Source organism: Ambystoma mexicanum, chromosome 3p, assembly GCF_040938575.1.
Source record: "Ambystoma mexicanum isolate Mex_15411 chromosome 3p, UKY_AmexF1_1, whole genome shotgun sequence".
Classification (NCBI taxonomy): Eukaryota; Metazoa; Chordata; class Amphibia; order Caudata; family Ambystomatidae; genus Ambystoma; species Ambystoma mexicanum.
Genome location: NC_090925.1, coordinates 676,745,837 through 676,773,161, shown reverse-complemented (window position 1 = coordinate 676,773,161; position 27,325 = coordinate 676,745,837). Strand labels below are relative to the sequence as shown.

General features: G+C 45.6%; 1 protein-coding gene across 1 annotated transcript in view; it reads left to right on the top strand.

Moving 5' to 3' along the window:
- THOC3 (THO complex subunit 3) overlaps positions 1-27,325 on the top strand; it is a 149,550-nt gene that overhangs the window by 80,109 nt on the left and 42,116 nt on the right. The window contains exons 3-4 of the mRNA XM_069651447.1: positions 1,631-1,835; positions 2,672-2,833. Of these exons, the coding sequence (XP_069507548.1) occupies positions 1,631-1,835; positions 2,672-2,833 (367 nt within the window). The remainder of the gene's footprint in view (positions 1-1,630; positions 1,836-2,671; positions 2,834-27,325) is intronic.

Genomic DNA, 27,325 nt, shown 5'->3' with positions numbered 1-27,325 from the left:
CACTATGCAGAGACATTTAAAAGGTCACCCATAAAAACAGTAAAAGACAGGTAAGAGGAAAAAGATTCCCACTCCCATAGGGACAAGATAAAATAATGACAAAGCAAAGTGTTCTGGGGTTGACACAGGTGAGGAAGATGTATCGCGAATGTGAAAATCTTACCTAACACTAACTTTGACTGCCCTTAACCTTTTGTTGGGTTTATTTGAGTTTGAGCACATTCTTTTGCTGGTGGCGGCACTTAAACGGAAGTATAATACTAATTTGTTATATATAGCGCTTTAATCTAAAGTGCTTTACATGGGACATATTTACCTACATTACTATTACTACCCAACTTAAATTGGTACACATTTATCGACTTCAGAAGGATTAAAGGCTGAGTTGGCCTTGCCAGGATTTGAACCTGCGACCTGCAGAATAAACGCAGATCACAGCAACGAGCGTTTAACCCGCTGAGCTGTCTTACTACTGCAGCTTTGATTCCTTTTTGGTATGTTGCGCTTGTAGCCTGTCCGGCTTAACGGGAAAGGGTCCTCCCAGAGCACGCCTATTTGTCCTTGTGAGTTCTTGCCCAGAAAGTGGGTTGGGTAGTGTGCTAGAGGTAGTTGTATTTTGATTTTGGTTACACCATGCTGTAACCTTTTTACTGTGTTGGTAGCCATTTGCCACATATGTTGGGAAAATGACTATCAAGACTTTTAAAACTCTTAACACTGCACCCATTTCTTTTTTTGTGGCCTTTCCTTTGGTTGTGCCACAAGGAATGGCTAAAGATATTGTTCTACCCATGTAGGCTTGTTGCAGGGCCCATAAAGGCACTGTAGCCAGACCCCTCAATCCACATTTCTGTGGATGTGCCCGAGTGAATGGGGTTGGACTAGCCTAGTTGGATGCTCACCAAAGCTTTGAAAGGTACATCATTCAGATTGGTGGGTATGGCAAACCCCAAGGCTCCATCTGTGCATAACTGGAGAGACAGTGGGCCATTTAGTTCATTTTCCTGAAACTAACTTGCACAATTGCTGAAGAAGGGACATGTGCAGATGCTGAACTGTGTACCAGGAGGTTTGCACGCTTGCACACTCGCACCCTATATTAACTGTTGCCCCAATGTATTTTATAGTATGAATTGTGTGCCTGAGCATTATAATGCTCCTTGACGTCCAAACGCACTGTATGCAAACCAACTATGCCATGTACACACAGTAATTTAAAATTCCTTCCTACAAACAGAAGTGTACCCCTGCAAAGAACCTGCACATCTCTGACTGGGGCAGAGCACTACAGGTACATAGTGCTTCCATCTGGACACACATGACATTATACCCTTGACACAGGGAGCCTAAACTAATAACCAGCACACAGTACCTGGATGCTACTAAACTGCGCGCATCAACAGAACAGGAAAGTTATCTTGCACTTTCTCTCTTCTCCACTAACCTAGCCCAGCCATTTGTTTCAGATATGCCAAAACATCTGCAGTCATGTGTTTAGCAGTGGCTCACTGTGAAAATCCCAGTAACCTAATCTAGCATAACATGTGCTCTATGCTTGATGAATAGGAAGTGCAATCTGAGCAGCTGATGGAGGCTTGACCATGCTAACAACATTGTTTTTACATTAAAGGAGAGAACATTAACATCTGCTGGAGCCCTGATGGGCAGACTATTGCTGTCGGGAACAAGGATGATGTGGTGACGTTCATTGATGCCAAGATGCATCGCTGCAAGTTTGAAGAGCAGTTCAAGTTCGAAGTAAATGAAATCTCGTGGAACAATGACAACAACCTCTTCTTTCTAACCAATGGAAATGGGTGCATCAATATCCTGAGGTAAGCAGTAGGACAATGCTTGGTTGCGTCAAAGCCCTATACAGAGTGCACATTGTCAATTGTTAATCTGCTACAGGGTTTGAAATTGCTGGGAGCTATTGAGCGTCTGCTTCTACCATAGCAGAGCTTGGCTCGCTTAAAAGCAACAGTTAACAAGAGCTTCTTTTATCTCCCCAGGCCAACTGGTGCCTTACAAACATGCATGCAACATTTACTTTGTATTTGAGAATGTACATAAAGACGATTAGCGCACATTTAAATAGAAATAAACCTATATAATGGGCAAAAAGTTAGTGTGTATCTCGTGGAAGTTAGATTAGCAGTGCGCTGTGCACATGCTCCTGGTTCCTCAGAGGTAGCGCCTGCATACTGGGTGATGCCCGACACCCAGGAACTGGTTTTAGATCCTGCTCATCGAATCTTAATTTTCAACTCTGTGGTAGCACCAATACAACTGGAGCTGGATTGCGATTAGATGTGCTCTGCAATAAATACCTTTGACGGTGATTGCATGAAAAGGTTTCCCAGGCAATGCTGTCCACAACAGACTGCGCAGAAAAAGTTCTTTGCTGCAAGTTGCCAAAGTGAGAGCTGCCAAGAGTGCAGATATAGCTATACGTTGTTTTGAGCCACCTCGCCGTTAGTCCTAGCCAGTGTTGTCCATGGTAGGGAATCCTAATAGTTGTAGTGCAAACCGTCCAAAGAGCACAGGTTGCAGACAGCTGTAGAACATTAATATGCTTTTTCCATGTTGTGTGTATGCCTTTTCTTTCAAATATTAGGACCGTATTGGTGTCCTATGGTTCATGTCACCTCTGCTATTCTACCCTCTCCAGCTATCCAGAGCTTAAGCCGGTGCAGTCCATCAACGCCCACCCTTCTAACTGCATCTGCATTAAGTTTGATCCCACAGGAAAGTACTTTGCCACAGGAAGTGCAGACGCCCTCGTTAGCCTGTGGGATGTAGATGAGCTGGTCTGCGTACGGTGCTTTTCCAGGTGAGTGACTTAAGGACTGTACAATATGGACTGCAAATGGGGCACTAGAGGATTTGGGGGTAGACCTTTATCCTCTGCAGGTGCCTCCCTCTGGAACAGCTTCCATGCCTATTCGCCTTGAGCCAGAACGCCTTAAGTTCCGGGAACTCCAAGATCTTCGTTTTCTCTTGCTCTTTCTCTCTCCCTCTTCTTTGCTAACCTTGATTCTCTTTCTCTCCAGCCTCACTCCTCCATCTCTCCCCTAATTCTGCTCAGTTTTTGCTGACTCCCCTCCAGAGCCTCACAGGCCCCAGGCTTTGTACTTGCCTCCATGCCTCTGCACTATGCGCAGCACTACTGCACTTTCGCACTTTCAGCTTTCGTTCCATGAGAGGGGTAACATCTATGCACTTAACCCAGGGCCCTGCTAGACTGGGCGCACTGTCTTCCCCTTCTCCCACTGTTGCACCTCCGCCTGTACCTTTGCATGGCCTAATTTACTAGTCTAGTAAGTTCTGTCTTGTCTTCCCTCCCTAATCATGTTGAGCCTGTTACACTTCATGCACTTGCACTAGGTGAAATGCCATCAGGCCTAGTACGCAAATGATTTTTGTTAGAACATTCAGACACTTCAAGGCCTAAGAATGACTACTGTTTTTCCCTTGCTCCCTTTCTGCCTTGAAGCACTTTGAAGCACTTCATTTGTTTACAAGCGCTGTACAAATAAACCATTAAAAATTACAAGGAGTAAAAAAAGTAGTTCTCTTTCTTGACTAGGGTATTGTTAAATTGTAGATTTACATTTTTGTTTTAACTCCTACTTTCTTTGTGCCCAGTAATTGCCATCAATGAAATGGCCCTCTTCAAATGAATGAATAGAAAAGTAATTCCACTGTGTGGCATTGACTGCTGTTGCGTCTGCCCTTTGTTACCTTCACTGCTATGCTGAGACCAAACACCTGTATATTAGTTACTGCCTGTTTTAATTTGCCTTATTTTAGGCAGTATAACACAACAGTCTCTGGCTTACCTGGAGGGCTTCTTGCATGTCCATCATTTTGTTAAATTTGTTTTTTTGGTACCTAAAATGTTTTTGTAGCTTAAGCACTTCATTGACGAGCACCAAAGCCTGTAGGCATCCAGGCACTACATTGAAGGACAAACACAGACGACACGAAAAGAAACCGGCGAGAGGGCTAACCTAGGCAAATAATGTTTTCTAAAGCTGAGGTGGTTTTCTTTCTGCAACTGTTCTGGGAGCTCGTTCCAAGCCTGTGAGATCAGGATGGGAAAAGACCGCCCATTTCCCAGAGTTTTAAAACCAGTGGTCAATTGGACTGTGTGCATACTGCACTCTCGCTACCATCGGGTGCCAGGGAAGTTCCCGGTGGGCTGCAGATACTGGGTCCCTACGTGCAATGTTGTACACTATACGTACTGCGTCATTTTGAAGCATATTCATACAATCCTTGCTTGCACCTCCAAGCAGTGAATTGCAGTAGTCGAGCCGCGATAAAATGATGGCTCGGACCAATTTCACACGGTTTGGTCTAGTGACCATAGGGCAGGTCTGTCTCGGGGCTCTTGGGTAGTAGTTGACATTCTTAACTATAAAATGAATATGCAAGTCAGCGTTGAGCGAGGCCCTCATAAAAGTACCAGGGGTTTTAACTTTACTGATCACAGGCATACGGCCTCCGTCAATACAGAAGCTCTTATATTCTTGACTTATGATTAGCTCTGTTTTAGAGGCATTTAGGCAGAGCCAGATTGAGGACATCCAACCTTTAATGAGCATATAGATGGTATTTAGCTTTTCCTGATCGATTGCATAATCCCCAAGTCCATGGAAAGCTGGAAGTCCTCTGCATAATTGGTGAAAAATATCCCCAATCTCATCACACAACGGTTTGATATAAATGTTAGAGCGATGGGGATAAGCAAGTCCCCTGTGGAACCCCGCACAGGATGGGTTCAGGGTCGGACAAAACATCTCTCCAACAGATTCTAGAGTTACGGCCACAGAGGAAGGATTCCATCCATGCTGTGGCTTTCATTGATTAACAACCTGTCGGTCAGCCTGTGCAGCATTCTTTTATGGTCCAGGAGATTGAACATTGCTGATATCTAAAAGAATCAGCAGTCCTGAACCACTCCTTTCTAAGGCCGAGAGCATTTGGGTTTGAAGGTGTGAAGCAGAGCACTCTCGATCCCATGGGCACATCGGAAACCAGACTGTTTCTTATGTAGAAGGCTGATGGTCTCCACGTGAACTTGCATCTTAGTGGTAGCCACTTTAATTGTGTAAAGTAAAAAAGGGGTATAAGGTTGGAGTAATCTTTGGGATACGGCCCTGGTTTCTTCAGGAGGGGAGTACCCACAACATCCTTAATGACCACAGGGACCAAACTTTGCAAAAGAAACCTTGACAAATCTTTGAAGGAACGGCACAAATAGGTCCTTGTGCTCAAGAATTATTTTAGAGGGTAGAAGGTCTCCTGGGCAACTGGTAGGGTGCAAAGTACTCAATAATTCAGCTCCCTCTTTGTCCGTTACGGCAGAGAAATTGAACGAGAGTAGGGGGTCAAGAACTTTCTTTACCCCAACAGTGTCAATCCTTGCATATTCAGTTGATCCAGGTCCTTGCCTACTCTGGCCTGTGCTGATGTGATTTTGTCTGCAAATGCTTTTTGTACCCTCATACAGTCGTCTTTACAAATTAGCATTTATGCTGTGTTGAATGAAGACCAGGCAGAGATTGCTGCTTTGCCCATGCCCTGCCCCCCTTCTACAAACAACTCACTTGCCTCTTGCCAGAATGGAGGAGCTGTGGCTCCACTATAAAACACAAGCAGTGTTCATCTGATGCCCGCTAATTGTGTAAGTTTGGTGTTGACAACCTGTTTAGAGAATATGTGGCTGCAAATCAGGGTGTGCAAATTGCCAGCTTGATTTACTGGTAAAAACATGCACCCTTTCGCCGTTACCTCTGCTGTCCACCCTCTCCTTCTGCATCTCTTTACATGAATACCTCCTGTGGTGCTGCCCACCAGGCCCCCAATTTGGATGTCCTTCAGTTGTAACCTCCGACCTTCAATTGAAAATTACTTTTAATAATGCATTGCTGTTTCTTTCCTTGGTGCCACTGTACCAAAACAAATTCAAACTCCCCTAAAAGAAACCAGGTATCTACTGGTACCCTTCCTAAAATTAAAATAAATGTCAGATTTGAAAATTAGAGAAATGTTAGGCAGAATTCTAATTGAGGCAGTTCTTATCACCTACAATGTGCCTTACTAAATCTTAGGAACTTGAGTAAGGAGGCAGTTGCATTATTATTCTGGCTTAATTGATGGGGCAAGTATCAGTAGTTTATTATTGCTCTTATCTCAGATGTATGGATATTGCTAGGTAGAATTTCTATCTTGTGTTTTTTTCTCCCCAATAAGTGAGCCCCAGAGCACTTTGGCTGGACTTTTGGGGTTTTATCTGACTCTCCTGAGTGAGTGGGAACCTTTTTCCTCCCTCACTCATTCTTTTTCTGTGACTTTGGGATCCCTATTTGGTTAGCTTTGATGGAGTCTGCATTCTGCCATCTTTTTGAGGCATTCATATTTTACTATTTGCAGAACACAGCATCTGCAGTGCAGTGTTGCTGGGAGCTCCTCGAGCTTCTTTTCTTTTATATTCCTGAAAACATTGTTACCAGGATAGAGGGATATGTTTTATCCTACATAGGCTTTTCATTTGTGAGATCAGCACACCCCACCTTATATGGATGGGACAAATTTTATGGCGTTGCACACTTCTCCTGTGACGTTCTAGTTAGTGGCAAGTCTATCCAAGTGGCTGGTGGCTATGGATATTTTCTGCCAACGTTTGAGAGTTGTACACGTAGGCTGCTGTCACAGCTGTGGTAAAGGACACATGGGTCACCATTGACCTAAAATGGTACCTGTCTTTTCTCGCCAACTCACAATGGCTTATCCTTTTGTTAGGTAAGATTCCTCTTTACTGCACCTTTCCTTCCATTTCTATGAACCCCCAAACATTTTGCTTTTATTTTTGTCTGAGACCTGTTTTTTTTACAGTGCAGTGAAGCCTTCACTACACTGGCTTTTGCTCATTTGTTATGGGGACATTGCCATGTCCTTCAGGCTCCCAGTACTGGGAAACATTGTTTCCCTTAGTCTAGTTACTACGTTTAGTAACTCTTTACCACTTGTGGTAGTTCCCATCATTGTACAATGCATCTTACAATGCAGTGCAATGGGGTACACTTTTTGTTGTGTGATAATACCTGTTATGGTCAAATAACAGTGAACAATGACTACTAAGTAAAGTAGTAGTTTTATACCTGTTTGTCTAAGTGTGTCCCTAGACTACTTCACTGTTGTACTCATTGTGGACCCCTTGCAAGCTGACCGCTGCTGCTGCAGCCCTTTCTTCTGTGCGACAGGGAAGAGCCAGACAGGACGGCTTCCTCCCTTGGACTTCCGGGCCTAACCAGTCTCGAGACAATCTGCAGTTTGTCATCCCATTAAGTGCTGCTACCATCCAAACCTGCAAAACCCAATACCCTGGGACTTCTGGCATTGATGCAGTGCATCGGTCCTGTCCAGCGCGGTTCTGGCTTCAAACTTGTGGACATCTGTCTGAGCCTACAGAGACTCCATCCCGATCCTAGAAGTCCCTTCAGAAGAGTTGAGGACCGAGAGAAGGAAGCAAGTCTGCCAGTTGACGACAATCACTGCTAGCAGGTGTCGAGACTCTGCAACCAAGTGCCTCGATTTCGAATGTGACCGTCCGACCATCTGCTCCTGCAGAAAGTTCCTCCTCCAGTCGTCAAGGACGGAGACCCGAACTAGAGCTGCTGTCATCTTACCGCGGGCACCTGACAGTAACAACATCGTCCTTCGTCACAGAAGGTACTGACTGACTCCTGGGTGCTTACCTATGCAGTTGTGTTTGTTTGCTCCTCCTGAGCTACTTTGGGATGGATGACCCAATCCTGTTCTCCTGGGCCTAAGGACATCCGTCACAGAGACTGAAATCCTTCAGGTGGCCTATCTAGTCCCTCCTGAACCCTTTGAATAAAATTCTATTACTTGTTACGAAAAAGATTCTTCTGATATTTGACATATTTGACAGTGTTTGCTTTCCTTTGTTCTGCCGCCCAAGAGTCGCTGGTTCCCAGTGTCCTTAAGGCTTTCTTAAAAGTTGCCGACCTACCAGTATTGCTATTTGAGTAAATGTTGGTTGATGAATGATTTGCTAACTTGAAGCTACTCTATACTTACCTGTACATCATCTTACAATCTAATATTGAACTGAGTATTGCAACAGGAAATATCTGATGTATAGATCTATCTGGTTTACTTACCTGAACTGTAGCGATTTTAACTTTGTCCTAGTGTCTATATATATTTTTATATAACTATTTTTTCCTTGACTAGACGTTTGCTCAAAGGTCTTTGTACTCAGCTACAGCCCTTCTCCCTCCTCTCCCTCCTATACTAAGCCTGGCTGCTCGACCATAGCCTTACTTTTTGGGTAGGTCAGGCCAAACCTAAGAGTTGGAGCCGTACATCTAAGAGTGAGTCTTGTACAATTCTACCACAGGTGGACTTTAGTAAAACTCCCTAACCAATATATCTAAATCCACCAGTGTAGTCCATTCTCCAATGCTTTGTAGGAAGATCAACTATTTCTTTGTGAATAAGATTAATTGAATATCCAGGACATTTCAGAGAAGAGTGCACTTTCTGGGGTGCAGTTAAGGTACCTCCAGCAATGGGTAACTACCAAATTTGATACAAAAGAGCAATATTTCTCATTGCCGGTGGGGCACCAGTGCCTGGGCAGAGGCAAGCGCTGGGATGGTGTGGCACCAAATTGACCAGAGGGCAGGCGCTAGGTCTGTCTCGGCATTGGGTGTTTTCTTTAAAAAAAAAAAGTACCCGGTTTACTTTTCATTATTTCGCTCCGCCCTATCTGGCTGCAATGGAGAGTGGTTGGGGGAGGGGAGTATTAATACTGGGGTAAAACCTTAATAGCCTTTAAAACAAAAAAGTTGAAGGTATTGAATTCTTCCTCACCCCTTTCCATTTGTCACAATGGGAATGCGTTAAATGACATGTTTGTGGTTTGAGGGATCAGGAATGAATGAATGAAAGGCACGTCTTTGCTTTTGATGAAGGTGAATTGCCTCTGCTTACGTCCATGGAGACACTTCCTGCATGCACACCAGTAACTTAGGGTATCTAATTCGTGGAACATTGCAGCAGCAACTCCCCCTAAACACATTTGTGCCCCATGGTTAAAATAAAATGCTAACTTGATTTTTTTAAGATGTGCCCTATGAAAGTGCTGGTTTCCAGGACGCTCCTTCAGATCTGTGCTTTGGCAGTTATCTAGTTGTTCAAATGACTAGCGAAGATGCTCTCCCCCTATTCTCTGGAAATTCGTGCACCTAACTATTTGGCCCGCCTGCCTTCTTGCCTTGGGAGAAGGTTATCTTTTGAGAAGGAGCTTTTTGGCCGGATTGGCTGTTGCATATGGTCCCCTCACCAGAGTGCAGGGCTGAGCAAGCGAGGCAAATCGAACCTGGCAGTAACCGTGCTTCATTGGTGTGCGATAAAAGGTGCCAAAACCCCTGATCTGTATTGGAAAACGAAGAATCCTTTGCTGGATGAACCTTCTCGACTTCTGCTACGTCACCCCTTCAAGAGTCCCTCCTTTCGTCCCCACAACCAAGGAATGGGAGAGCGGGTCGCGTGCTGCTGTATCGTGAAGGCGTCCAGCTTCATCTTCATAGCTCCTCAGGTACTGTGGGACGTGTGGTAATACTTAGCTTGTGTCGGTCTGCTGCTGCTTTGTTGTTGGAGTGCTGATTCAAGTGTTTGGGAGTTTGCCAACATACATGTTTGCACAGGTCTAATGCTTGTGTGCTTTCAGGATGCTGTCTCCAAAGTCCTTGAATCCTTTCTACTGATAAAAGCTTCTTACTTGTAATTCAAGAGTCCTGGAGCTTTGCCTTGTCTACAGCTGTCCTTTACCTTCTTTTCCCTCTAATCTGACTTTGAAGAGCTCATAGCTAGATAGGGGTGAACTGCTAAAGCCTTAGGGGCTCGGCAAAGCATTGCAAGTCTTAAAGTGCTTACCTGCTATTGTTGGTGTTCGTTCATTGAATTCCTACAACAGAACAGTCAGAGTACTAGAACAGTGGTTTTACTTGCTTTGAATTGCATTTATCAACTGTATACGTTTTTACACTGGTTTACTCCCCTGAATTATTGCATTGGTTTTCTCGTGTTTACTAGACTTGAAATAGCACTTACCTATCTGAAGAGTTATCTTTGCCTTGCGTATATATAAAATAACTATTTTTATATAACTTCAAGTGTTTCTTTGGACCGATGTATATTCCAAGGTCTCCCTACTGACCTACAGCTCACATATCACTCCTAAGAGAAGCCTGGTTGCTCCTCCGCAATACCAACACCTTGAGTGTGGTACAGGTCCATACTAGATGTGGAGTACTGTATACCGAGGGGACATACCAAAGGTGGACTTTAGAAAAATTCCTAACACACATCACCATCTGTTCAAGATGAAATGTTCTAGGTCAGCCTTGCCTGACCATGTGTTGCCGGTTGCCTCTGGGTTTGATCCCGCCTCCCATAATTTTCATTCAATGAGCAGAGTTGCTGGGAGGTTTTGTTGACCGCTGTGGTGTCTGCATTCAGTATGCAGATGTTGCACAGCTGTGATATCTTTTCACTTTCCTGTTCTGTGAGGAAACCCTAATCTGAACTGCCGTACTATTCATTGTCTCAGGATAAATGTTTTCTCTTTGGTTCTGGGAAATCGTCTAGCTAAGTACAATAAAAGCAAAAAATCTTTACGCTGGGACATAACGGAAGCTGAATGGAAATCCATTTATGCACAACAAAATGTGGATCATTTATCGTTGAATAGCCGTTTTTAAACTCATTTTATGTTCATCTTTTTGCACCAGTTCCATTACACACCAGTTTATCTGTGTGTGTATTATTCAAATACTTCTCAATGTTGTCATGCAGAGCTAGCCGATATTTTCTCCACCTCGCATGGAAATGTAATTATATTTTGAATGGATTGTGTCCTCCCACGTATTCCTCATTTTATGATAACTCGTTGTCTCCAGCTTCGCTGCTTCGGCAAAGGGCGCTGTGCTCGAGGTCGTGGCGTCGATTGTCCCTCGACGGACTCCGTACTCTGTTGACGTCACCGATGGTATAAAGAGCTTGAGCCGCGCCCGTTGCTTCAGTTCTGTTTTTCCGGTCGCTTCGCTATCGAGAACGGCGCGCTTCAGATTTTCTGTGAAGAAAATGTCCTCTTCGACTCCTTCGACACCCAAGACTGGGTTCAAGAAGTGTGTAGATTGTGGATCAAAAGTCGATCACAGATCCCCACCGGGTTTGTCTCTGGTGTCTCGATTCCAGTCACCGAACAGACGCCTGCGGTTCCTGCCAATCCATGACCGCAAAAGCTCTTCGTGAGAGGAGAGGTAAACTGTCGGTGGGGAGGGAAGCCTCTAAGAAGGCTGTCTAAAAAACATAAAGTGACTAATTCGAAGGAATCGGATCGCCATAGGCACTCCAAGAGATCTCGATCTAGGAGTGGATTGAGACACTCTTCGTCATAGTCTAAAAAAATGAAGAGGAGACATAGATCTCCCTCATCATCTTCTTCAGAGTCGACCGAAGAAATTCGATGTCCGACAAAATCGGATTCTGCCAGTAAATGGGAAGAATTCCGTAAAAAGATGGAGGTTTTCGAGAACGCGGCCCCGAACCCCTTGAAAGAACCTCAAACGCCATACCCCTAAGGTCGCTCCATTGGACGACGAAGGGAAGTCCAAGACTACCATTGTAAAAACCAGTAGTGTCGAGGATACTAAAAAAACTCTAGTCGACGCCAAGCCGTCGAAGACTCTTCGAGAGTCGAGCACTTCTCGGATGCCATACAAAAAACACATTGTCGGTGTCGACCGTTTCAGCACCAAAACCAAAAACATCCTCGCCGCCCGTGTCAAAGTCATCTTCGAAGTCACCGAAGACTCCTTCGACAACTTCGAAGGATTTATCAATCCCTTCTACACGTATGGTAGAAGAAGAAGAAAAGGAGGTTCACTCCTTTGCCCAGGTCAGACTTTTAAGTCCATGTCCTCAATTTATGAGGAATCTGGCTCAGAAGAAGACAAAGTTACTCCTTTTGGAGTTTCTTATGGCACAAAGCAAGTTCCTGAGGAACTTATTGACCAGGAATCTAGAATGAGAGACCTGAGTGATGCTCTACATTCTGCCAGTGGAATTGACACCTCCCCAGAATTATTTTGCCAGACCTGATCCTGCAGAGCATGCAGATGCTGGGTACAGGGGTACTATGACCAGAGTAATAGAATATATGGGTTGGGGTAACACTTCACCTGTTTTTGAACAGGATGACATGACAGATATTTGTCAGAGAGCCTCAAAAAGATCCAGTTCTCCCCTTTCACAGGGCTCTTCATAGGACGGTGGAAAAAAACTGGGATAGACCTCAGCGTATTGCTGCTGCAGATGGCACTTTTCCAAAAAAATATAAACCAGCTGGAACGGATCCTGAATATTTAAGCATCTGACTCCAGAAAGTCAAGTCATTCAGGCAGCATCTACATCAAAATAAACTGCATATCCCACTATTCCTCCAGATAGAGAGGATAAAAAAGTTGACGCATGGGCACGTAAAGCTTTCACTTCAGGCAGTATGGCCCTTAAATCGACAAATGTCACTTGTACCCTGGCCAGGTTTACCCATACCCTGTGGGACTGTATTTCGACGGCGGCAGATCATATTCCGGAAGGCGAGGAAAGGGAAGGCTTCCTGAATATAGTCAAAGACGGGAAGGAGGCAATGGGCGAATGTCTCCAGTCTCGACTGGATACTGCTGATAGTATCAGCAGGTCCATGGCTGCAAGCGTTGTGCTATGCAGATTTGCGTGGTTGAGGAAGTCGGGGGTTGCACCAGATGTGCAAGCCAGACTCCTTAACATGCCCTTTGATGGCTAGAGGCTGTTTGGCAGCAAGGCTGATGAAAGCCTAGAAAAACTTCAGACCTCGAAAGCGGCAGCTAAATCGCTTAGCACCTCCATGCGCCAGCCTCTAAAACCCTATTCCAGCTCATCTTCCTGGAGGGGTCGTTCTTTTCGATACTATTCCTCTTTTGGTAGAGGAAAAGGACAGGCTTCTCAAAGGGGCAAAAGAAACTTCCCTCGTGGAGCACGAGGAAGAGGTGCACAATCAGCCTCGGGAGCGGCATCTGTACCCTCAGCCACTCCTGCAGCCGCCTCCAAATCCCTCTGAGACCTTGTTGCACAAAACACCAGTGGGAGGCAGGATCTCTCAGCATCTGAAGGAATGGCGGGGCATTACCTCAGATGCTTGGGCACTGGAAACAGTAGCCCAAGGTTACCGTCTCCCCTTTCTAAAAATCATCATCAGAATCATCCACCGGGAGCCAACTCTGTCAAAATTCCAGATCCGCTCCTGTTGCAGGAAATTTTAACCCTGCTAGAGAAAGGTGCCATAGAACTGGTACCTGTAGCGGAGAGGAACAGGGGTTGGTACTCCCCATATTTTCTCATTACAAAAAAGGACGGAGGACTGAGACCCATCTTGGACTTAAGAAACTTGAACAAGTTCCTCAGGAAGGACAAGTTCAAGATGGTGACTTTCTCAGATCCTTCAGGCTCTCCAACTCCAAGATTGATTGGTATCATTGGACCTTCAGGATGCTTACTTTCATGTGCCAATACATCCAAAGCACAGAAAGTACCTGAGGTTCGCGATTGGCAATTCTCATTATCAGTTTCGAGTTCTGCCATTCGGGTTGACCTCCGCCCCGAGGGTTTTCACCAAACTGTTGACGGTTGTGACAGCAAGTCTCAGGAGAGGAGGTATTCACATATATCCCTACCTGGATGACTGGTTGATCAGAGCAAGTTCTCCAGAACAAGCTCAGGAACATTTTTCGATCACCTGCCACTTCCTCCACAAATTGGGCTTCTCCTTCAATTTAAAGAAGTCCCACATGATACCATCCCAGAAGCTCCAGTTTATCAGAGCAGTCTTGGACACTTCCTCGGGAAAAGCCTCACCTCCCGAAGTGAGAGCTCTCCACATCCAGCAGATGGTAACAAAATTCCAGAATGCCCAACCTCTACCGGCCTTCGATTTGCTCACGTTGCTCGGCCTCATGGCATCCTGCATTTTCCTAGTACCAGAGGCCAGGTTGAGAATGAGATCCCTTCAATGGGCACTCAGAACTCAGTCGTCCCAGTTCTCAGGGAATATGTTGGATCTTCTGCAAATCCCGAGTGTTGCTCAGGATCTTTTATGGTGGGCTTGCAACGACAACATTCTCAAGGGAGAGTGTTTTTGGCAACCAAGGCCGGAGATAACAGTAGTGACGGACGCCTCACTCACAGGGTGGGGAGCACACACGAACGATCTGACAATCAGCGGTCATTGGTCTCCATCGGAGTCCAAACTACACATCAGCCTTTTGGAGCTAAGGGCAATCAGACTAGCGCTGAAGGCCTTTCTGCCCTCTGTAGAGGGAAAGAATGTCCTGATAATGACGGACAACACGGTGGCCATGTACTACCTCAACAAAAGAGGAGGAGTAGGGTCACTACCACTGTGCAGAGAGGCAATGCAGCTATGGTTCTGGGCAATACGAGAAGGAATTTCTCTATCGGCAATTCACCTAGCCGGAGAGAATAACACGGCAGCAGACGCTCTGAGCAGGCAGAGCACGGTCTCTCACGAGTGGGAGCTGGCTCAGGAAGTCCTTCTGGAGATCTTCGCCCTTTGGGGAACCCCTCAGGTGGATCTGTTCGCCACCGCGATCAACCGGAAGTGCGATCAGTACTGCTCAAGGGAATTTCCTCAAAGAGGAGCTCTGGGAGACGCATTCATAGTAAAGTGGAAGTTTCCACTGCTGTACACGTTTCCCCCCAGCCCCCGTGATTCCTCAAGTAATCGGGAGGTTGTTCAGGAAAACCATGATCCTAATTGCCCCAAATTGGGCCAGGAGGACGTGGTACCCAGAACTTCTAGACATGTCCATCTTCCCTCCAATACGTCTTCCGCAAAGAGGATCTTCTCTCGCAAGAGGAAGGTCGGGCTCTCCATCTAGAGGTCAAGACACTCAACCTTCACGCATGGTTTCTGAGAGGTTGAGATACAAGGATTGGGATCTTCCGGATGACGTAATGTAAGTCTTGCTTTCGGCCAGAAGGCCAGCAACAAAATCTTTGTATCGATGTCGCTGGAACAGGTTTAGTAACTGGTGCAAAGATAAGGATGTGGACCCTTTTCAATGTGGCACTCCAGTAGTGCTCTCTTTTCTATTACATCTAGCCAATCTGGGGCTCCAAATAGGAACAATCGAAGGATACCTTGCTGCGCTGTCCATTTTCAAGCACACCTCGGAAGAAGTTTCATATTTCAAAATACCACTAATAATTCAATTCTTAAAAGGACTTGCTAACGTACACCCTCCAATACCTTTTCATGTCCCAACTTGGGACTTAAATTTAGTATTAAAATTCTTGACTTGCATTCCTTTTGAGCCTCTGCACTCATGTCCATTGAGGCTTTTAACACTAAAAACTGTCCTTCTTGTGGCCCTATCATCAGCCCGCAAGGTTAGTGAACTTTAGGCTCTCTCATTCAGACCACCATATACTATTTTTTTATAAGGATTAAAGTTAAACCTTCATTCTTACCGGAGGTAGTTTCGGACTTCCATTTGTCACAAAAAATAGTACTACCAACATTTTATCCTCCTCATTTGGGCAAGGAAGAGGAGAGAAACTGAAGGGGAAAAAAGCCCTCCTGTCGCGCTTCTCAAAATAAAGTGATGACACTAATAGTGATATTCAACAAGATATTTAATTACAAGTTATTAAATTCAAGCATAGATAAGACAGACAAGCCTGGATACGGTGACAAAAGCAAAAAAGATTTTTTCTGATACTGTGACAAAGTCCAAGGGAAGGATCCTGGTTCCAGAAAAGAAAATTTGTGGAGGTGATGATGGCTTGTAATGTCCTAAATTGCTAGCGCAAAGTCCTCAAAGTAAATTGCACGTTAGCTGTGATTGTTTTTGTAAAGGTACTTAGTTGTCGTCACTAAGTTCGCTGATGCTTTATTTTGATCCAGTTAGATTCCAAATTATGATATCTTTAGTTGTGTTCACTAGGTATTGGAATAGAAGTCCTGGTTTCAAATAAGATAGTTTGAGGATGATTGAGGCTTGAAAGATTTTAGTTTGACAGAGCGAAGCAATATGGTTCCTCAATCCAGTAAAGTTCCAAATTGTAATATCCTTAGTTGTGTTCACTAGATAATGGGGTAGAAGTCCTGATTTCAATGAGATAGTTTATGAAGACGATTGAGGCTTAGAAGGTTATGGTTTAACAGAGCGAAGCAGTATGATTCCTCAACACGTGTTTCCCCGCCGCTGATGCGCGGCAGTTCTTCAGGAGGATTGTGGTGTAGAACAATTTTATTTAGATCTGAGAGGAAGGAGGAAGAAAGGGAAAGAAAGAAGAAAGGGTGAGGATCAAGTGGGAAGCAGCATTATGTCTTGTGCTAGATGTCACATTATATCTCAATAAGGTGTCACAAGAAAACATAATATGTACTTATGTGCGAGGTCAATGATGTTGATATGGTGATTTCCACATAATTATAGAATACGTTGTTTGGTCTGTAGCACAGGTTCTGTTCTGTTGAAAAATGAGTATAAAAATATTTCTCTCAATGTATGTTATTGCTATGTGTACTGGCTCAGTATTTAGAAGATTTACACATAGTCATAAGATTAGTATAAAGATATATGTAATTAAGTGGTACAGGCAGCAGTTTGGTCCGAAAAGATACTAAATAGAAAAAAGATGTAAATATACTTTTATTGTAATGGTGGAGGTATACATGAACCAAATGGGAAAAGGGGGTGAAAATGGGCTGTATGGAAGAGGTGATTTGGGTAGTATAGCATGGGTTGAAGTTGATCTAATCCAACTTCCTGCTAAAAAGAGGTTAGAAAAAAGAGCGGAAGCTGCTTACCACTGAATGAACGAAAGTCTTGCCCGTTCGGATTCTGTTGCCGTGCTGACAGCAAGCAGTGTTGACGAATGTTTGTAAGGAAGAGGAGAGACTGCACAGACTAGATCCCAAGAGGGCTCTTGGTTTTTAAATCTCAAGGATCTCTAAATTGAGACAGGATGACCTACTATTTGTGGGTTGTACTGGTCATAAACTAGGCTTATCTGTAACAAAACAGACCATATCCCGCTGGATCATCTTAGTCATAATTGAATACTACAGATTAGCGGGAAAAGACCCACCAGATGGGCTTTGTGCCCATTCTACAAGGGGAATGGCTACTTCTGCGGCTCTAAAGAGGGGAGTCCCGGCACCGGATATTTGTGCAGCTGCAACTTGGAAAACAATGCATACTTTTGTCAAGCATTACTGCTTGGATACTGCCTCCTCCAATGAGGGATTATTTGCCAAGGCAGTTCTGCATTCTGTTCACGAAAAATAAAACTAGTACTCCCGCCTCCCATAATTGTCACTGCTATGGGAGTCTATCATAAGATGAGGAATACTTGGGAGGACACAATCCATTTGAAGAACAAGTTACTTACCAACTGTAACGTTCTTTCGACTGGATGTTCCTCCCACGTATTCCTCATCGACCCTCCCATCCTACCCCACAGTACAGTTTACGTTTTCTTGCACTTTCCTCTCACGATGAGTGCATCAGTTATGGGGCACGCCTGGGTGTTCCTCCTATATGTTTCATCGAAAAAACAGAACTGAAGCAACGAGCGCAGCTCGAGCTATTGATGCCATCGGTGACATTGGTTCTTCATACTGAACTCTTTAGAGAATGCTTATTCCATCATCCCCGTTCTTCTTTTCTCACCCATCTGCCCTTTTAACATACAATGGACAAAACCCCATTTAAATTTTGGCTCTCCTGCCAACCGAAAATTTCTGTGGAAGGACGTGCATTCAGTGTGCAATCACGGTCTTCTGAGGGATCACGCCAAAAGGATTGTAAATTCTGTAAACCTTTTCAGCCTAAGACCCTAAAGGATCGGCATACCAAACGCTGGCTAGCTCATGCCCTGCAGGCCGAGGCCTCCATCGATGTGACGGAAGACGCCAGCGAGGGGAGTATGAAGGTCATGAGTGACACCGAGGGGTGGGGGGGTGGCCCTGACTCCAAGAAGTAGGTCGGCGGTTCTGTGATGGAGAAGACACCCAGCGTCTAAGGCACACACAAACCCACTAAAGACATTACTCGCGGCCGACTCTCAATGGTAGTGTCGAGACCCATGCGGTGTCCAGGGATAAAGCCTCCGGTTCTTCACTGCCCTCTGGACCATCACGCATGCTTTAGCCTCACGACAGTTCCCCAAAGTATAAAGAGAAAGTCAGTTTGGGCACCGCACATAAAAAGGCCCTCCTTTTGCGCGCTGAAAAGCGGGTGGCAAAAGGCATTTCGAGACCATGCAGAAAATGCACCAACTAATTAAGAAACAAGTCAGTGCATCGCTGCTTAAGGCAAGGTCGGCAAAACATATATTTCTCGAAGCGCTTGGCCCCAAAAGACACCCAGACAGGGTTTTTCGTCCTCTTAGACACTCGCTCAGGCGCCATAAGGATGTCACCCACCCCTCCCAGGCGACCCCTGTTCCCAGGCCACGCCCGTCATGTCGGGTTTCCCGCCCACATGCAAATATACACCTGAACAATTCAATAAGATCATAATAAGATCATAAGGATAAGTTCTTGTTTCGTAGTCTTCATGCACAGATATCCTGACCAATTAACAATTCTTAAAGATGCCTCACAGCCACAGCCATGGGCATCGGCACTGCCACGCATTGCCACCCCTCTGACAAAAGGTCTTGTCTTGAACCACAGCTTAGCACCTATGTTCTAGGCACTCCGTCCTCGATGTTGCAAGACACTTTTCAGACATATCATTGGGAACCTGCATCATCATTGGGCGCTTAGTTCATTCCATCATTCTGCATTTGTTTTTACTCGGGCACTGGAGTGCCGTCACCATCGTCGAGCACTGCTGATGCAGTGATTGGGCAGTTTCATCATAGGGATAATGGGGGAACCACCAGGCGGTAGCCGGCCCACCCTTAAGTGACAAACTAAGTCCCCTGTCTGAGCCTGTCCGGAAGTGGCGGGTCTACCTCTGCCCCTCCCCCTACTCTCGGGTGCATCTGCAGGTGTCACCTGATCTTGGGACTTTCGATGACTCCTCACACAAGTCTCACCAGATTTCACTACATCCGGCAGTTCTCATTCGTGAGTAAGCAGCTCACTTATACATTTGAATCTGTCACTACTTCTAAAGCCACCTCTTCAGCATATGTATACTGTGCCTGTGCATATAATTGAAACTAAGTGACTGTTTATAATCTGATCCATCACTTCGACTTGATGTGCGTACTTGCCTCCCCCTCCACCCTTCGCCCCATCCCAAACTACTTGTATCTTGCACGTATTGCCAGGTTTGTCTTGCCACCTCCACCCCCCTTCTCTCCTCCATGTTCAGCTCATACATTTTGTAACGACCTTTGGCCACATGCATTACATATTGTTTTATGTTATAAGAGTTTGTATTCTGCCTATCCAATGTTGTACCTCTAAACGCTCAGCCCATTCTGAATGTAACAATGCCTAGTAAGAATCCCTCCTTGCGTTGGAGCGCTTTGAAACGCTTTGTTATAAGTGTATAGTATAAGTGTAAGTGTATATATGTGTGTGTATGTATATGTATATGTATATATATATATATATATATATATATATATATATATATATATATATTCCCTCTCAGGACTCTATTGATGACCACTCTGCCCCTATGGCCAAGACCAGTTTTATGACAGTGGGCCTCATTACGAGGTGGGCGGTAAGGGATTACCGGCAAGGGCATCGGTAATCCCTTACCGCCCTACTATGAGTTCCCTTTGCGGGTCCTTCCTTAACACCTGGTGTTTCCAGGCGTTGGGGACGGGACCCGCAAAGGGACTCTAGAGCTAATAACGGTACCGCAATTTGTACGGTGCCGCAAGTAGGGTGAATTCCCCATTCACCAAGACCATTCCGATTTGAGCCCCCATAGGGCTCAATGGGAATGGGGAATGGTTCTGGTGAATGGGGAATTACCGGTCCCGCCAACCATGGACTGGACCGGTAATTGCTCCATTCATCAGGGCGAAGTTGGAAGGGTTTTGGAGGCAGCCATGGCGCTAATGGCACCATGGCTACCTCCAACCTCGTAATGAGGCCCAATGACTTCAGTCGCCAGACCACCAGGACCAGCCTGTAGCAGATTTGCCTAATTGGCAATTAACTCCAGTACAATGAACTGCTAAAGCGGCACAGCATTTTAATAGCGACACTTGGGAGGCACAGGTCGACAATGACTTTGTGGAAGATATTCTGGGGGACAAGAGGTCCGCTGCCCAGTTTATACCACTCCTGCATTCTGTACAGAGATGTATCCAACCATCCCTACTGGTGCCTAGTCTCACAAGGGCGGTCAACTGTAGAATAGAGAAGCTATTCAGGCCTGCGCCCACAGACCCAGCTGTGTATCGGAGGTCAGCTCAAGCCAGATTCCCCACTGGTCCCCACCCCCCAGGAGAAGGGCAGGCACTCCGCTGGTGTCCGCAGAAGTCCCGCCAGACAAGGAGATCAAAAAGATATATACTTTTGGGAGAAAGAAGCATACCAGACTAGAATCACTAACAACACTACGTTGTTAGCTAGTTACGGCTGCCACAAATGGGATGTTCTGGAACCCCAAATAGAACCCGTCCCAGAACCACTAAAGGCTTAATTACTGACTATCTCCGAAGGCATGCTGATCTCAAACTGAATCCTAAAGAATATCCTTGATGTGGCAGATGATGCAGGACGCATCATAGCGGAAGGCACACTCATCAAGCACCATGCTTGGCTTAGACAATCTGGGTTCAAGTTAGAGACTCAAGCAACCCTTGGCAGTAGAGCCAAATGTGTTATTTGTCTAGGCCGTAGAAGTATGCTGCTCTTAAATACCTTGGACAGTTGACAAACCCTATTCCCAACGGGGGTCCCCAAACTCTAGGAGATTTCGGAGGCAGGGTGCACAACGTTCCTCGGGCTACTCTCCGGCGGGCAGGCCTTGTATCAAGGCCGAAGTTCCTCGTCCAATTTTCAAAGAGGAAATAAAAGGAGCAGAACCTCACGTGGGAGAGCCTCAACCCCCTCAACAATGACAAGCTGTTTCAGGTCCCCTCCCATGCCACTCCAGTAGGAGGCCACATTTCTCAATTCACCCTCGCATGAGAAGGGATAACATCAGACAAGTGGGTGTTGTCCACTGTGGAAGGTGGGTATTGTTTCGAGTTGCTACAAAGACCACCCTACCGCCTGCCGAAGCAGCTGATCTATTCTTCATGACTGAGTTGCAGGAGCAGCTGATTCAAAGGCCATATCACCCCGAGGTGAGCACTTGAGGGCCTAGCAGCAACGGACATCTGTTGCTTTTACTTGCATTGCCCTTGCTGGCCATCGTGTATACTGCGGCCCGCCCTGTATCACGTTAATTCTATTGTGCCTGATCATAAAATGGCCGCCTGCGCTAAACGCAGCAGCCTGAACGTCACCTAGCAACACAACGCCCTACAAACCCGTACGTGAGCCACTGGCAGGCGGAAGCCAGCGTTGCCCATCCGGAGAAGGCGCAGAGGAAAAGGCCCTGTTCTGCGCCTGTTGTGCTCATGGGAGCGCGGTGTTTCCCACTCCCTTTCTAAAGGTACAACACCACCATCGTTCACATTTCACTGAGCCCCCAAGTCTACACTTGACTTACGCACGAGTCGATCTGAAAAGTACAAACTTGCTTAAAACCTGCTTAAATATTTGTGTTCTAACCCAGGTTCGGCTTATCATATTCCCGGCCTAACTACCACGACTATTCGCTAAGAGTGTAAATGTACTACAGCGAACATTCATATCTCTACGCCTCAACGTTCTGAGCCGCCCGCGATCATAGTTCTTCCATGGATAACTACGGCTGCTCACATATATTGTATCTGCTTGCCCGTAATCTGTACCCACTGCCTTTATATACTTCTAGTTACTCCAATGTATCTACATGCCTGTTGATTGTCATCGCGGTGATTACATACCGGCTGTTCACACCATGTTATGCGCTTCTAACTGTGTCAATAGCAGTATATGTATACCGATTGATATACTTTAACATTTGCCGTGGACTGTCTCGCATCGATTTTATGCAGTACATATTCGACCACACTATTGACTCCCATGCTGGCTAGCACTAGATTAGCCACTGTGCATACTGTGCTTGTTTGCACGGTCCAACCAGCATACTATACTATACTATACTATGCTTGCACTGCTGGTTTAGCCGATTTCATACTCCCTCCTGGACACACACAACCCACCAAGTCTGACCAAAATATCGACAGGCTCTCCTACCACCGGACAAGCCAGTTATTCCACTTGAACCCATTCCTAAGCAATCCCTGTACTCTAGGCTCTAGGAACTCCAGACTCCGCTCCAGATTATCTAAAGTCTTCGAAACTCTTACCAGATCGCTGCCTACGGTTAATAAGAGAACTATCCCTTCAACCAGCCAGAAGACCATTAGTGTTAACCCCACTATCACTAAACCTTACCTCCACGCTACTAATGAACCCTACAATGCCTACAAACCCAAGAATGTACTTCCAAATATTACCTCCACTGGGGCCACAGCTACGACTACTGCCAACCCACTCAAAGGAGCCCTAATAAATGCTAGGTTGATGGTCGCTCATGCTACAGACATATCTGACCTAATATTGGCAGACAACCTGGATTTCCTTGCCTTCGCAGAGACCTGGCAGCATGAAGCAGCAGGGCCCATGCTATCCTTAGCAGTTCCAGATGACTACACAATACTGAGACAAGCCAGAGACCAAGCTTGAGGTGGAGGCATTGCCATTATTTCTAAATCCATCCTTTATATGAGACTCTGTCCCTTCCAGATCTTCAGATCCTGTGAAACCCTCGCAATCAAACTCCCATTAGTCAAGTCCCAGACCCTTACGATTCACCTAATTTATAGACCTCCTGGACCTATCGGCTCTTTCGAGGAGGACATCTATACCTTTCCAATAACCTCAAAACCACCTCTGTTATTACATTTAGGTGATTTCAACAACCCACTAGATGAATATGCCATAGCTACTGCTATTATACTTTCCGAACTTGGTCTATCCCAAAAAATCTGCGAACCCACTCATTATAAAGGGAGAATTCTCGACTGGGTGGCGGACTACAACTGCACCGCCAATATTACCTCCATTTCCTCGCAACCCTGGACTGACCATTTCCTCCTGTCCTTTGCACTTTCAACTACCAGACCACTCCCACCAGCTACACTTATTACCCCACCTTGTCTAACAAGAAACAAAGTGTATCACAGTGGATAAAGGTGATCTCTGCCATCCTCCCCACCCTTAACTCGCTTGCTGCTGACCTAGATCCAGAAACACTTGTTAACGAGTACAATAAAATTATGTTAACATCACTTGACACTATTGCCCCTATGAAACTCAGATCTAGCAAGGCCAAATCGCACCTGAAAACATTGTTCACCCCTCAGTTAAGGGACCTATGACAACTAAAGAGGAGTTGTGAAACTTCTTGGAGACTACTCCCTTCGGATGCTGATTCAACCAAACTAACCTAAATTGCATCCCATTACAAAAAAGTTTACCTGGCCAAATGCAATTCCTACAACAAGCAAATTTCCAACGCCAACTCCAGTATTAAGGAATTATTCACCATTCACAAGGAACTAGTCTCCCATCCTCACAACTGACACTTGCACTAAGGATAAAACTTGGTGCTTAGATATACAACAAGCACTCTAACAAAGTAACCACCCTCCAAAATAAAATGGCCCTAAAAAACCATCTCAGGTCACCACCTCTAACAATACTACTCCTGACCTCCCCGTTAAGGACACCTTATCTAACCCCCCCTGCCCTTTTCAGTTTCACTAAAACATCTATCCTTGAGGTAGAAAGTTAATACGCTCAAGCCCTCCAACTGCCAGGGCGACCTCTGCCCAGCTCATAAAGGATGCTGCAAGGGACCTTGCACCCTTTATAACCAAACTTATCAATGCCTCATTTTTCAATCTTCGGTGCTCCCATTGTTAAAAAAGCAAACACTTGATCCACTCCTACCCACCAACTACCGTCCCATCACGACAGTACCCTTTCTGCTAAAAATACTCGACAAGATTGCCTAACTCCAAATCCAGCATTACTTGAAACTTAAAGTCTTAGGAGCACACCAATCAGGTTTCGGTCCCCATCACGGAACTGAGACCACCCTTATCGACTTGAAGACACAAGTCGATGAGTTAAGAGACAAAGGAAAAACAGACGCCCTCCTACTGCTTGACCTGTCGGCTGCATTTGACCTTGTGGACCACAAGGTCTTATGCAGCCACCTAGACTCAGCCGCCCACTTTTCTGAAGAGGCTATAGCCTGGATCAAGTCTTTCTTGAGTGACTGGACCATTAGGGTCTTCTACAGCAGCAGCAGGCGCCATCCCTATCACTTGCGGGGTTCCCCAGGACTCCTGCGTCTCCACATATTCACCAAGCCACTTTTTGACGATCTGGACCATCTTGGTATCGCCTACACCAATTATGCAGATGATGCTCAGATCCTAGATGGCTACTTACGGTCTCTGCCTGAATGATGACAAAACTGAGCTCATCATCTTGGGGACCCCCTCCCCCAACCTGAAGAAACTAGGCCGAGACTACTACTCCATAATCGATGGCAACCTTATCAAGGTGGCTAAAGAGGTAAAAACCCTCAGTATTTACCTGGATTCCTCTCTCTCCTTCACCAAACAGGTGAACTCCATGGCCTCAGCCACTGCCTACACTTGTAAGCTTATCAGAACTGGCAAACCTTTTCTCTCAGAGGACAATTGCATCGTAGTAGTCAGAGCCCTTCTACGCTCTAGACTAGACTTTTGTAATGCCCTCTACATTGGCCCCAACAAATAGATTATTCAGAAGATACAAATCCTCCAGAATAATGCCCTTAGAGCGGCACTCGGCGTGGCTAGAAGATCAAATATTACGCGATCAGGCGACAAAATAACTGGCTCTCCACTGTAGTTTTCCCGTCAAAGCTGCCCAACTATGGAACTCTCTGCCACACCCCATTAGGGAAGACCAACCCTATCTGAACTTCAGACTTAGCTACATTAATTGGCTCAAGTCCACTGATCTCTAAGACTCGCTCGGTTATCACTCATACTTTGTACTGTACCTGCATGCTCTGCACTTAAGTAACATTTCTTGTACACTGCACACTGTATATTCACATCACTGTAATCACTGACTTATCCTTTGCCTGTAAATGTACCTTTCCCTATTTACTCTGTAACTTGTGAACCTAAGCTTTGCATATCCTGTAACTAACTTGTGAACTTAAACTTTGCATATCTTGTAACTGCTGCGCCCTGATACCCTTGGGTCTGGTGCGCATTATAAATGATTAAACAAACAAACCGAAGAAAATGACAGCACATGAATAAAGCATACTGCTGGAGGAAATAAAGGTGCTACTCGAGAAGGACGCCATAGGGATCGTCCCAGCAAACGAGGTAAACAAGGGTATCTATTGAACATACTTCTTTGTGCCAAAGAAAGACGTTACCATGCGCCCAGAATTAGATCAGCGCTCTGCGAACAAATATGCCCAACCCCAAAATTTCGTATGATCACGCTACAGGAGGTGATTCCACACCTAAAACGGGAAGACTTCATGGCAATGTTGGACATGGAAGATGCATACTTTCATATTTCAATGCACACGGCACACTTAAAATACTTGCGCTTGAGGATGGCTGGAGTACACTACCAGTTCAAAGTACTCCCATTCGGCATTGCCTCTGCACCAAGAGTATTCACAAAGGTATTCGCAGTAGTGGCAACACACCTGCGCAGAAAGTCCACCCCAGTATACCCTTAGCTGGACGACTGGCTAATCACCAGGGAAACTCCTCAAATTTGCAAATTAAATACGCAAAAGACAATAAACCTTCTCTTGATACAGGCTTCTCCATAAACTAGAAGAAAGTCTAGTCCCCAGCCAAAGAAAATTATATCTTGGGCTATCCTAAACATAATAGAGGAGCTGGCTTTCCACTCAGACGAGGATACAGAACATGCTGTTGCAGGCACCTCCCTGTAAAGACTGGAGGTGGGGGGTTATCTGGACTCCTGCCCTCTACTATATGGCACAGTAGAAGCACAGGGCAAAGCAGCCAAGGTTCTCTGTGGTAGCAATGGTAAAGCAACCAAGGCTTAAGCTCTCAGGAGGTGATGTAGGCTGGTTCTTAAGTACAGTGTAGTCCCCAAGCCCCCCACAACGGAATGTCCACACACTGTTCTTTGCTAACAGTTCTTTATATATAAATAAGGTTCAAGGTATATATACAATTAATAAAACACTTTGTACTTTGGAAAATCTAATATGGCAAATATATACGATGCCTATGTGGTACCACACAACTTTTGACTGCTTTAAAATGCATCAACTACTGACGGTTTCTAATGGCATACAAATCAAACAGTAATGTGTAGCAGCACAGGACATGGGTAGGAAGACAACTTGGATAAAACAATGGCAGAATGCTGACCCCATCTACCTAGAGGCAGTTCTGAGTGAGGACCCCACCCCCGCCTGGGCAACCTGTAATAAAGTGTATTAACAATCCAGTCCATATATGTATAAATAGTCTTGTTTCTTGGCCAAAATGTTCCACTACCCCAATGTACCTGCGTTAGCAGAGGTTCTTCGACTCGTCGACTGATTCCTTGTGGGTGGACTCCCTTTAAAGCAGGAGGCACGGTCGTCGTGATGCTTGATGCATAGACGAGGCGTGCGGTGCACCTCGTTGACAAGAGTTCAGTGCTTCAAAGAGGACTCTGTGACAAGCGTGGGCCCGGCAGTGGGCATTGGGTGTTGGTGTCTACAATCGGGACTCTAGTATGGCTGGATTTTCACTCATCATAGTCCTGTGGACTTCACGTGGCGGGAAACCCACCGGCAGATTCTCCTCAATCTTCGGTAACCTTGACCTTCTGTGGTGGGACAAAGCTGTCAAAGGTGATGGCACGGGAGCCCTTGGTTTAAATGTTCTTAAGCAATGGTGAAGCGGTGCAGCTCTGGTCGTCTAGCAGCACGGCGCATCAAGCTGTCCCCGCTTCGGGGCAGTACGACTCGATGGGCTTCCAGAAGTCAGACATCCTCTGAAACCCGGTTGATAGTGATGGACTTTG